At 40.5% G+C, this 13,482-nt stretch overlaps 1 protein-coding gene and 1 pseudogene across 4 annotated transcripts in view; one reads left to right on the forward strand and one right to left on the reverse strand.

Moving 5' to 3' along the window:
* The first annotated feature begins 1,839 nt into the window (after positions 1-1,839).
* The window catches only part of MCM8 (minichromosome maintenance 8 homologous recombination repair factor), a 42,962-nt gene continuing 31,319 nt past the window's right edge, over positions 1,840-13,482 (forward strand). For 3 of the 4 annotated variants that reach the window (XM_036322774.1, XM_036322775.1, XM_036322776.1), the window contains exons 1-6: positions 1,840-2,025; positions 4,664-4,747; positions 9,437-9,519; positions 9,916-10,065; positions 12,104-12,207; positions 13,154-13,352. In XM_036322774.1, coding sequence (XP_036178667.1) covers positions 1,878-2,025; positions 4,664-4,747; positions 9,437-9,519; positions 9,916-10,065; positions 12,104-12,207; positions 13,154-13,352 — 768 coding nt within the window. In that variant the 5' untranslated portion in view covers positions 1,840-1,877. The remainder of the gene's footprint in view (positions 2,026-4,663; positions 4,748-9,436; positions 9,520-9,915; positions 10,066-12,103; positions 12,208-13,153; positions 13,353-13,482) is intronic. The other variant, XM_036322777.1, reaches the window with a different exon arrangement.
* LOC118663320 lies at positions 2,208-3,749 on the reverse strand (annotated as a pseudogene).

Below are 13,482 nucleotides of genomic sequence, written 5' to 3' on the forward strand. Positions count from 1 at the left end.
TGTGTTCCACCTATATGAATTATTTTAAAACCCATTTTTATTTTTTTTTAAATATATTTTATTGATTTTTTACAGAGAGGAAGGGAGAGGGATAGAGAGTTAGAAACATCGATGAGAGAGAAACATCGATCAGCTGCCTCTTGTACACCCCACACTGGGGATGTGCCCGCAACCAAGGTACATGCCCTTGACTGGAATCGAACCTGGGACCTTTCAGTCCGCAGGCTGATGCTCTATCCACTGAGCCAAACCAGTCAGGGCTAAAACCCATTTTTAAAGGTCAGTTATATTTCAATTTGTTGATACCTGGCTAGGAACTATATGGGTTTAAGTTTATTTTATTTTTTTTAATATATTTTATTGATTTTCTACAGAGTGGAAGGGATAGGGACAGAGAGTCAGAAACATCGATGAGAGAGGAACATCGATCAGCTGCCTCCTGCACACCTCCCACTGGGGATGTGCCCGCAACCAAGGTACATGCCCCCGACCGGAATCGAACCTGGGACCTCTCAGTCCGCAGGCCGACGCTCCATCCACTGAGCTCCATTAAACTTAAACCGGTCAGGACTATGGGTTTAAGTTTAATTAAAATGAGTATCTTGCTATGTACAAAATAGAAAAAATATGAGGGATAATTAGCAAAAAAGATTATAACATTAATAAGTATGGATATGCTTTCCAAGAAAACTTGCATTTCAACAAATTTATCTAAAAACTGTAAATAATCCATCTAATCAATATTGACCTAGAAATAAACTTGCTTCCATTGTCTTTTAAGACAGTAATGGAAGTTTCCTGGAAAATTAACATCTTTCACATTTGGGCCCCTCTGGAAATAGAAAGGTTGGAACATGTATGTATGTATGTACCCTGTCCCACTCCTGTGTTTCCCCAGAAAGTTCTATCTCTAATGCTTATGTAAGAGTATCCTTGCATCTCTGATAAAAAGTGTGTATGACACTGCAGGACAGACTGTATAGAAGGAGCTAAGAGCATACATTCCTAGCATCCTACAGGTCAGGATTATGTTCAGCCAGTGCTGCCCTATAGTAAGTCTCAAAACACTGCAAACCAGTTATCTTAGAGCAGTGATGGCGAACCTATGACACTCGTGTCAGAGGTGACACGCGAACTCATTTTTTTGGTTGATTTTTCTTTGTTAAATGGCATTTAAATATATAAAATAAATATCAAAAATATACATCTTTGTTTTACTGTGGTTGCAAATATCAAAAAGTTTCTATATGTGACATGGCTCCAGAGTTAAGGTAGGGTTTTTCAAAATGCTGACACGCCGAGCTCAAAAGGTTCGCCGTCACTGTCTTAGAGTTGACTGCCTGTCTTGTTTTCATTTCTATTGTGGGAGCTCCTTAAAAACAGGTACAGTACTGCCCTAGCTGGTTTGGCCCAATGGATAGAGCAGACTGAAAGGTCCTGGGTTTGATTCTGGCCAAGGGCACATGCCTGGGTTGCGGGTCTATTCCCAGTTGGGGACATGCAGGAGGGAGCCAGTCAATGATTCTCATCATTGATGTTTCTATCTCTCGCCCTTTTGCTTCCTCTCTGAAATCAATAAAAATATATTAAAAACAAAAAGAAAACAGGTACAGTACCTTTTCTTATTTCTATCTCATGAGCTTCCAGTATATTTGGTTAAAGATCTGTATATACCTTAAAAAGAGATGGGGATTAAAAGAGTAACTGCAGATTAGAAGAGTAAGGGATTTATATCAGGTTTACTATGCTGCAAGCCTGTTGACTAGTGTCAAACTAGAATGTATTATTTTTCACTTATTTACTAGTTAATGCATTCTTAGGAGCACTATTTCCCCTATAATTTTGATGACTTTCCTAACTTCTATCTTTTAGAAGACATGAATGGAGAGTATAGAGGCAGAGGATTTGGACGAGGAAGATTTCAAAGCTGGAAAAGAGGAAGAGGTGGTGGGAGCTTCTCAGGAAAATGGAGAGAAAGAGAACACAGACCTGACCTGAATAAACCCACAGGAAAACATGGTTCTGGTAGGGGCGGTCAATGATTATTCAATTTTTAAATTTTTTCATGAAGGAATCTATTCATGCCTGGCATTCAGAACACTTTAACCTCAAATTTCAGTGTGTCTTTTATTGATGCTAGCCCTTTAAGGTAGTATTTGAATGTTAATATCCAAAATTATTATTATTTTTTATAAGACCAAGAAAGAGCCCTAGTAGGAAGTACTTTATTTTTCTTAGAAAAAAAAAAAATTTCCAGGCATGAACAGTTGACATTTCAACAACAAAGTACTGGTTGAGAGAGGTTTCAAGGAGATGGGGATTCTACAATATCATGAAGAAAAGTTGGTAACCTGCTTCACTAGAGATGGGAGACTTCTGGCTACTAAGTCAACATAAGAATTCAGTGGGATGACATTTACTTCCGTGGTTTCTTTTTATTTTCTTTCCTGTCTCCCCCAGCCCTCAGAAATGCCACCATATAGAGCCCAGTAGCAGGTAGCTCAGGCTCCAATCTTCCCCTTGGGTAAGAAAGGGTGGAGAGAAGGGAGTCACTCCTGAGTCTCCATGCTCTCCTCCTCCTCTCCTTGAGGTGGTTCTTCTGTATTCTCCTCCTCTTCCTCCCCTTCCTTCTTCTCTGGTGGCTTCTCATAAGCCTTTTCTGAAGGTGTCACTATCACTCCATCCCAGGTAGATAGTTCAGAAGCAAGCTAGCTGGCATCACCCTCCTGGCCACACCTTCCTAAAGCCACCGTGTGAGAGGATTCGGACCAGTCTGAGCTGTGTAGCAGACCATGTCCTGCTGTTCCAAAGTCATGACCGTGTGTACGCTGAAGTTGCCACTCTCACAGGGGTCTGTGATACCCATTGACCCTGGCAAGAACAGTCCTGCAGCCAGAATCTGCAAGCAACGCCTGCATGCCACACTGAGCGCCAAAGGCTGTCTGGTGGGGTTGTTCATCACAGCATAGTGCCCGAGTAGGGCAAGGATCCAGGGTGTGAGGGGCTCAAAGCCAGGAAAACGAATCCTCAGCTCCTTCAGAAGTCTGATGAGAACTTTAACTGTGGACTGAGAAGCATTTTCTTCAAACCAGCAAGCATGGCGGATGGCTGCTAAGGCACTCTGCAACACCTTGATGTTCAAATGGAGTTCTGGATCCAGTTTTCGGAGATTGGGTGGCACTGTTGTAATGAGAATCTTCACTGTAGCATCAGAAGAACTGATCTCAAAGCCAGTTTCATTGGTCAGCATGGTCAGAACTTCAGAAGGATCCTGTGCTCTTAGGCTTTCCACGACTGTGTTCCCGAGGGCAGCAACAGCTTCCAACGTTGGCAAAATCTTTAGGATTACCACCAGGCCAGCCACATTATGTCCTGTAGTCATTGTTCCCTTTTTATGTGATCCAACCTGTCGCACTTCTTCAATTTGCACTTCAAATGTCCCTGGAGCCACAATCAAATTGTCAATCACATTGTTTATTTTTGTCACCAGAGAAAGGATAGAGGCCTGTTCAGCAGAATTAGGAGCAAGGTCCTGATTTCTTTTCAGTAATGCCTCACTGAAGGAAGACTCATCAGGTGCTGGCTTAACCCGAGGGAAGGCCATTTCACACAAGTAGAAATCAAATGGGATGTGGGGCACCAAGGGCCTGAACCCTCCTCCCGGGCCTCCTCGGGAACCAAAGCGCCCGCCACGACCTCAGTCTCTGTCGCCCCTCCTGGCGCCCCAGATCCGGAACAATGGAACCCACACCAACCGCCCCTCTCCGACAAGCTGCGGCAGGCGCAGAGGCGGCTTGAGGTATGCCAACAAACCACGCGCAATTGGCTCCCGCCTCGCTCCTCCGCTTATGCCTATTGGGGCTTGTAAACCAATTAAAAATCCCTGCTGCGTCAGGAACTAGCCAATCAGATTAGACTAGACAGTAATGATTTTTTTTTTTTTTTTTTTTTAACCAGACATTAGACGGCGCTGTGTAAAGAGATTAGGACAGAGATTACCTAGGAAACTTTCTGTAGGAATCAGGAGGCACTTATACCTGCGGAAGCAGAGTGGTGCAGCGGAAGCATGCTGGGCCCGTGACCCAGAGGTCGAAGGACCGAAACCATCCTCTGCTAGCAGCACTTTTTTCTTTCTTTTCCCCCTCACTAGAATAAAAAAGAATTTTTACTTTTCCAGTAAAAGTAAACGCCATCCTTCTACTTTTTCCTCCCTCGAAAAATGCAATCTTTTGAAGCTGTTTTTGCCATTAGCGGTGAAATGAGGGAATAGGAAGGGACTTTAAGCAGCAGTGGACACTACTCAGAAGAAGCGGCTCGGAGTAAAGGAGGCGTGTGTGGATTGAATCGGGGGAAAGCACTGATGGTGAGGGACTAGAAGGGAAACTGAGGCTGCTTCGGAAAGAGACTTCAGAGAAAGCGAGCAAGGGAAGAAGCGAGGAGAGAAGGACCCGGCCCGTCCCCGTGGCAGTTTCCCCACACTTCTTTTCTTTCCTCACTCCACAAACAGACGGATTTTTCAATATCCAAAATTCTTACTGAAGCCTGTAATTTAGCTATTCTATCAATATGTCAATTTCTCATTGTTGGTAGGAGAAGCAAATTGGAAAAAAATGTTTGCTCTGTCTCTACTAACCTAGTTTTCTGTTTTCTGTTTTGTTTTCAGAACAAAACTCACAGTCTTTGCTACTACAGTCAACATTGGATCAGTTCATACCATATAAAGGCTGGAAGCTTTATCTCTCTGAAGGTAGAATTAATAGTGTAAAAAGTGCCATCTATCTATAATCTGTAATAATAAAAGGGTAATATGCTAATTAGACAGGAAGTCCTTTCAGGGCTGCTGCTGTGAGGGCTGGGGTGGAGCTGCTGCTGCTGCTGCTGCAAGGGTTGGGGCAGCAGCCAGGGCTGCCACCTTGGCCCTCAGAGCCCCTTGCACGAATTTCGTGCATCGGGCCTGTAGGCTATAATAATAAAAGCGTAATATGCTAATTAGACCAGACAACCTTCCAGAGGCTGCAGTGGAAGCCTGGGTCCCGGGTGCCTGCCAGTGGTGGGAGGGAAGCCCGGATCCCAGGTGCCAGAGGGAAGCCGATGTTGGCAGCCAGGGGAAGGAAGGCCTACTCTTGCACGAATTTCGTGCATTGGGCCTCTAATAAATTATATTTTCTTAACTTGTCTTTGGATGCTACATCTCAGATAATTCATTTGTTTACTGATGTATAGCCCTTCTTTAATATTAATTCATCCAAACAGTGAAATCATGTTTATGTTATAAGAACATTATGTTAATATAGGGAGATTGGTTATAAAGATGAAAGACTTAAAAGGGTACATTGAGATAAGCTTCCAGATAGTAGTAACTTTAGGGAGCAGCAACTGCCCTTATAAATGAGGAATAAAAGATAAGAAGTTCTGAGGTTACCAGAATCTAAGAATTCCAAGGAGGGCCTCTGAGGTATAGCCTAAAAAGTTGCGGTTAAACAGCTGAGGTGAATTAAATGGGTTGCTGCTGGTAACTGTGGAAGGATGGCACAGTAGGTGCTAGAAGTGGGAACTGTAGCTAACCTCTGCAGCTGGAGAGATGCTGAAAAGAATTGAAAATAAGAATAAATTATTTTCTTCTTTCCTCCCATCTTCTAGTCTCTTATAGTGCCTCTAATTGGCAGAACCTAAGTAAGTGGTCTGGGAAATTCAGTGTGCAGATCTTGATCATAAGATCACAAAACAGAAGATAGAAGGGTAGGCTTGGAACCAAGAGCTGATAACCAATACAGGTTTCTATAGAAACACAGTTAAGGAATCTCCCTTTTATCTTATTTTTATTTTTTAAATGTATTTTTTATTGATTTCAGAGAGGAAGGGGGGGGGGGAGAGAGAAACATCAATGATGAGAGAGAATCATCGATTGGCTGCCTCCTGCATGCCCCCTACTGGGGATTGAGCCTGCAACCAGGGCATGTGCCTTGACTAGGAATTGAACCGTGACCTACTGGCCACTGAGCCACGCTGGCCAGGCAGGAATCTCCCTTTTATAATCAAGAATATCATACATCTGTCCATACAGATTTGGAGAATTGTCTTTTCTGTGCTTTTATAGAATATATATGCTTGTTATGTCTCTTATGAGAAAGAAAGAAAGATAGATAAAAGATAGATCAATGGTCTTTCCTACTAGACAGATTTTCAACCAATGTTCTGTGGCACACTGGGACACTGCAAGAATTTTTAAAACATGCAATACCTGACTATTTAGTTAGAGGAATTGGCCTCTTTTCCCTTGGATTGTCAAATAAATAAGTGACAATAGCCAACACAACAAGAGCCATCTGGTGTGAATGAATCAAAATTATACCTATTTTTTTGTTAAATTGCAGAATTTTAGTAATTTATGTGTGCCAAAAGATGAAAAGGGTTGAAAATCACTGCACCAGCCTGTGCAATGCTTAAGGCAGTGATCTTGCTCCATAACAGGAACTCACTATTTATTTTGTGAATGAATAAAGTACTTTACAAATATTTTTTTGTATTGAGGTTTTTTTTTTTCTATTATATACACAGATATGTTTCATACTACTTCATTGTACTGTTGTGTGCTTTTTTAAAATTGATTTTAGAGGAAGGGAGAGAGAGGGAAGGAAGGAAGAAAGAGAAACATCAATTTTGTTGTTTCACTTATTTATGCATTCATTGGTTGATGCGTGTATGTGCCCTGACCGGGATCAAACCCACAACCTTGGCCTACTGAGACGATGCTCTAACCAACTGAACTACCTGGCCAGGCTTCATTGTACTGTTTCTGTGTGGGAGACCAGTTCAAAAATGTTTTAGAACTTTAGAGTGTAAAAGATAGGTTTACAGGTTCGAAACCAGAGTTAAGTAGTAGACTGTCTCTCCCCTTATCTCAGGAAGGGATTTTACAGGTGGCAATTTGGACTAGTAGAATTTACTTTGTAGAGACTGTCTTTAGCTCTGTTTCAGAATAAGAATTTAGTCCCTGTGTCTACCTTTGGCTTTATTAGTTTTTGTTTTGCTTTATTATGTAACCTATTTGAACTAATAGATTCTATTATATGTCAAAATTTTAATACAAAGATACCCAGATATTGGTGCTTTTAGTTTTTTTTTGTTTGTTTGTTTGTTTTGTTTTGTTTTTGAGGTGTTGTCTCTTTTTTTTTTTTTAATTAAATCTTCATTGTTCAGATTATTATATTTGTTCCTCTTTTTCCCCCCATAACTCCCCTCCTCCCAGTTCCCGCCCCACCCTCCGCCCTCACTCCCCACCCACTGTCCTCATCCATTGGTGCACGATTTTTGTCCAGTCTCTTCCCGCATCTCCCACACCCCTTTCCCCGCCAAGAATAGTCAGTCCATTCCCTTTCTATGTCCCTGATTCTATTATAATCAACAGTTCATTCTGTTCATCAGATTATTTATTCACTTGATTCTTAGATTCACTTGTTGATAGATGCATGTTTGTTGTTCATAATTTGTATCTTTACCTTTTTCTTCCTCTTCCTCTTCTTAAAGGATACCTTTCAGCATTTCATATAATCCTGGTTTGGTGGTGATGAACTCCTTTAGCTTTTCCTTATCTGTGAAGCTCTTTATCTGACCTTCAATTCTGAATGATAGCTTTGCTGGATAAAGTAATCTTGGTTGGAGGTTCTTGGTATTCATCACTTTGAATATTTCTTGCCACTCCCTTCTGGCCTGCAAAGTTTCTGTTGAGAAATCAGCTGACAGTCGTATGGGTATTCCCTTGTAGGTAACTGAGTTTCTTTCTCTTGCTGTTTTTAAGATTCTCTCTTTATCTTTTGCTCTTGGCATTTTAATTATGATGTGTCTTGGTGTGGTCCTCTTTAGATTCCTTTTGTTTGGGGTTCTCCGCGCTTCTTGGACCTGTAAGTCCATTTCTTTCACCAGGTGGGGAAAGTTTTCTGTCATTATTTCTTCAAATAGGTTTTCAATATCTTGCTCTCTCTCATCTTCTGGCACCCCTATAATTCTGATGTTGGTACGCTTGAAGCTGTCCCAGAGGCTCCTTACACTATCCTCGCATTTTGGGATTCTTTTTTCATTTTGCTTTTCTGGTTGGGTGTTTTTTGCTTCCTTGCATTTCAAATCATTGACTTGATTCTTGCGCTCCTCTGGTCTGCTGTCGGGAGTCTGTATAATATTCGTTATTTCAGTCCGTGTATGCTTAATTTCTAGTTGGTTCCCCAATATAAGATCGAGGGTCTCATTAGTTTTCTTGTAGATCTCATTAAGTTTATCGGCGGCTTCTAAACAGTTCTTGAGAGACCTTAAAAGTGTGGTTCTGAACTCTATATCTTCCATTGACAATTTTGTCCTGTTTCTTTGTCTCCGCATTTTGTTATGCTTCCTTGGTGCACCGCCTAGTGGTCTTTGTTCACAGTCTTATAGTTAAACCTTGATTGTTGTAGCTAATACCAGGGAGGGTTTGACCTCCAGGCCAGGTGGCTATGAGAATCAGCTGTGTCAGCAGTGAGAGAACTTCTGTCCTCTAGGGAGGTGCTAATCTAGCCTTTGCCTGAGGCTATCCGGCAAATGCCTCTGTGCAGGGCTTGGGCGGGGCGGGTCGCACAGGATCAACAGGGTGGGCCAGAGAGAGCAGTTATGGCGGCTCTCAGTCCTGTCCCCAGGGGCTCTGCCTCTCTGAGTCCCAGCACCCGCTACAAAGCTCGGAGAGAAAGCTGCACTCGCTCTGACCGAAGCCAGACAGTCCCGCTTCTCCCGTTTGAGTCTGGGTCGCTTAAAGACTCGCCCGGATCTGGAGCTCAGAGTCTGCGACTCCCTCCCGATTGAAAATGCCAACCGCGCCCTCCTCCGCCAGCCTGCTCGCGCACTCCGCACCTCAGAATTTGACTTCAGCACTGCGCCTCCTCTGAGTGTCCGTATGCGTTTCTCTTTCCTCCTAGTTGTAGGACTTCCACTCAGCCAGCGTTCCTGTGGTTCTGGGTGATGTCCCTTCTGTCTTTTAGTTTCACTTTTGAAGTAGTTGTTCAAAGCAGCAAACTCCGGCGTTAACCTATGCCGCCATCTTGGTTCTCTCCGCTTTTAGTTTTTTTTTAATAATATTTTTATTTTTTAGTGACAGTTGACACATTAGTTTTAGGTGTACAACATAATGATTTGACATTTATATAACTTATGAAATGTTCACCCTATAAGTCTAGTATACATCTGACATAAATGTTGGTGCTTTTAAAGAGTCACTTCCTGTCTGCATTTCAGATTATGTAAACCTAAATTTGTTTTAGAATCTTAAGTGCATATTCCATACCACTTCTTATCTAAATGTAATCAGAAGGCAAAGCAGTTGGAAAAAGTCATTTACTGTGTGTCTAGTGTTTCTTCTGTCTCATGAAAATTATGCTTGTGTGTGATTATTAGTGCTAATGCCATATTTGATTAGTTTACAGTGATAGCTCTCCTTTTATTGAGAAGATTCAAGCATTTGAAAATTTTTTCACAAGGCGTATTGATTTATATGATAAGGTAAGATTTCTACACAACAAAAAACTACTAATCCCAATTTTTGTGTCATCTAACTGAACAATGTATGTGAGGTGCTAGGTGATCACAGACACTGGAGCCAGACTGCTTTGATCCAGCCCTGCCACTTACCTGCAGTGTGGACTTTGTTGAATTAGTCACCTTCTCTGTACCTCGATTCTTTCATCTATCAAATGAGGATAGTAGGATTATTAATACCGACCACAAAGGTTAAGAGGCATAAATAATAAGTTTATATATTAAAAGTATTAGAAACATGCTTGGACACAAAATTTATAGTATTTATTTTCACCATATAAACATTATATGCTTTTGCAAAATGGGTAATTGGATGCTCTGAAAAAGCAATTACTGTTTTTATTCCTAAATATTTTATAGGACGAAATAGAAAGAAAGGGAAGTATTTTGGTGGATTTTAAAGAATTGACAAAAGACGATGAAATAGCTAAATTGATACCAAATATAGCAAATGAATTAAGGGATGCACCTGAGAAAACCTTGGCTTGCATGGGTCTGGCAATACATCAGGTAAGTATTTGTTTTGTGAAACTTTTGTCAAAATTTTAAAGGAATTTCACAGTAACAGAACCTTCTCTAAAAGATGCTTAGTTTTTACCAACAGACATTAGCTAGAATGAAAAGGTTGCTGTACTATCCTGAACAATACCATTCATTCTAATACAACTGCTTACTTTAAATATAGCATTTACTTCTAATTTATTTCAATTAGTTTGATCTTATTAAAAATTATGAGGAAATTAAGCCTTGTTTCAAGGAGCTATATAAGCTCATAGGGAAGATAAAACCAGGCACCATGGTGATATCAGTTAGTAATTTGGAACAAAAAGACCAACCTTAGATTTTAGTTCAATTTAATCTCCCTGGGTGTCCCCATATATAAATTGAAAATAGCAATACCTGCTGTGCCTAATGAGTTTTTCTCAGGGTCTGATGGCACAACATACATAAAAGCACTTTTTAGACTGGTAAGCACACAAACGCTTCAAGGCAAAGTTGTAAATCTCAGGACTGACAGAGAAAGTGCTGGGACGTTCAGATACGGAGATAAGATTCTCATCTGTTGTGGAGGAATGGGGAAAGCTCAGGAAGAGTGTGTAGAGGTGGTGTGGTTTATGATGGATCTTAAAGGGGTATTTTGCAGGGGAGGTAAGGGATCCAGACAAAGGAACAGTTCATTACAAAGATGTGTACCCTGCTAGTAACCCAAGACTGGGAACCGTGGCTTCTGTCTTCAGACTCCTGTTGCTCCTTAGTTCTCAGTATCCAAGTCACTACAGCCTTTCATTTCTATTTCTAAAATATCTCTTAACTCCAGCTCTTTTCCATCCTACTGCCTCTGTCTTGAACCTTAATTATTTTTCCTGAATTGTTGCCATACATGGTAAACATGATTTGTCCTTGGAAACTGGTGACATTTCTATCAAATGAAGTCCACATCCTTTAAATGGCATTAAAAGCTTTCCATGAGCTGGTTCAACTTTCTTTCCCCTTAATTCTCCTTCATTCATACCATCCAGCTAAACTGAGTTCTTTCTGGGATTTTCTAAATAACTTCTATCTCTTGCATGTGCTGTCCATTCAGCATAGAATGCCTCTTTTATGTTTTATTGATTTTTTACAGAGAAGAAGGGAGAGGGATAGAGAGTCAGAAACATCGATGAGAGAGAAACATCGATCAGCTGCCTCCTGCACACCTCCCACTGAGGATGTTCCCGCAACCAAGGTACATGCCCTTGACCGGAATCGAACCTGGGACCTTTCAGTCCGCAGGCCCATGCTCTATCCACTGAGCCAAACCGGTCAGGGCCCCCTTTTCTTGCATATCCAAATTTTTAGGGCCTAACTCAATCATCTCTCTGTGAAACCTTTCTAATGACCCCTTCTCAAAACTCTCAAGATACTTCTACATGTTATTCGTGGTCCTTGTAACAATTATAGTTGTATAAGTGTGTCTCGTTTTTTCTCTTAGATCAGCATACTGCTTATAGTATGTATGCAAATAGACATTAAGTATTTATTTTATTGTCAAATGCCAAGGGAATGGGTATTGGGTATTTCAAAAGTCATGTTTATTTTCTCTGTCTTTTTTTTAAATCCTCAAGGATATGTTTTTCATTGATTCTAGAAAATATGGAAGGGAGAAGGAGAGAGAGGAGGGTGAGGAGGAGGAGGCGGGGGAGAAACATTGATTGGTTGCTATCAGTGAATATGGAGAAGAAAAAGAATATTTTCTCATCATAAGCCATCTAGGACGTAATAGTTTTGGGGGCAACCATGAGGACTTTTAAGATTAGCTTTGGTTGGGACAAAAGGTAGCAGACAGGGATGCTGGTGTTTTCCAATCCGTGGACAACAAAATCCCAGATAAAACATGATTCAGTATAAAATAAGTCATAATTAAATATCAGGTTTTAAGGGACTATTATAGAGTCCTGTTAGTGTTCTGTTCTGACCTGTTCATAAACTTCATATTTTCTATAAAAGTGTTCTGCTTCAAGATGATATTTTGTTTTCAAACTTTTGAATAAATGTCTGCCCTGTTTAGGTATTAACAAAGGATCTCGAAAGGCATGCAGCTGAATTACAAGCCCAAGAAGGATTGTCTAGAGATGGAGAAACAATGGTAAATGTGCCACATATTCATGCAAGGTAAGGAATATGCTGGTTTTACAGTTATTTAGAATTAAGCACTGAAGACTGTTTAAGAATGAGAACCTCATTTTATAAATAAAAAAAAATCAGTACAATAAATGTGGCCATCACAGCCAAGTAAACCCACTGAGAATTCTTCAAGGAGAACATGACAGAAATAAACCTTTTCTGCCCAAATAAGTTGATTACCCAACCTCCAGATTTTTGTACATTTAATAATCCATGTAATACACTAAGTGGTATTATATTTTGTTAAAATTATGTTGCTACCAGACACAGAACAGATGAAATTTTGTTTTCCTTTAATTCATCTTTATTGTATTTTAAGATTTAATTTCTCATTAAAAGAGATTAATAAGGTAATCATCAGGGTTTTGTTTTTCTTTTCCAGAATTTATAGAAGACACTTCCTAATAGTTCTCAAAAAAGAAGTTAGAAACTCAAAATTTGCTGAATCTGTAGACTTTCCTTTTGAATTGTTTTTTTTCCTTTTTCACTAGAGAACAGCCAGGGGGACCAGAAGAAAAGGGAAGATTTAGCATTTTTTTATTTTTGGAATGATTTAATTTTCATGAAGTTTCTGATATTTATAGTGATGATACGGTTTGAGAATTCCATATTTGCTCCTAAAAGGATCTACAGACAGCACCAATTTTCTTTTTTTTAAATATATTTTTATTGATTTCAGAGAGGAAGGGAGAGGGAGAGGGAGCGATAGAAACATCAATGATGATAGAGAATTGTTGATTGGCTGCCTCCTGCATGCCCCCTACTGGGGATCACGCCTGCAATCCAGGCATGTGCCCTTGGCCGGAATCGAATCTGGGACCCTTTAGTCCACAGGCCGGTGCTCAATCCACTGAGCCAAACCGGCCAGGCGACAGTCTCAATTTTCTGTCCATTGTAAATTCATGGATAAATATGTTCCTATTTTTGGTTTTAGGATATACAACTATGAGCCCTTGACACAGCTCAAGAATGTCCGAGCAAATTACTATGGAAAATACGTTGCTCTGAGAGGGACAGTGGTTCGCGTCAGTAACATAAAGCCTCTTTGCACCAAGATGGCTTTTCTTTGTGCTGCATGTGGAGAAGTTCAAAGTCTTTCTCTTCCAGATGGAAAGTATAATGTCCCCACAAAGGTGACATCATGTTCTTTATTTATCTTAGTAAAGAAGGCAAATCGATTTACAGAAAACAGTTACCAATGTTTCTGAACACAGAGCTTACTGTATTTTTAGTTTACAAATAATGAAATATTGAAATACAGGG

Source organism: Myotis myotis, unplaced genomic scaffold (genome assembly GCF_014108235.1).
Source record: "Myotis myotis isolate mMyoMyo1 unplaced genomic scaffold, mMyoMyo1.p scaffold_m19_p_9, whole genome shotgun sequence".
NCBI lineage: Eukaryota > Metazoa > Chordata > Mammalia > Chiroptera > Vespertilionidae > Myotis > Myotis myotis.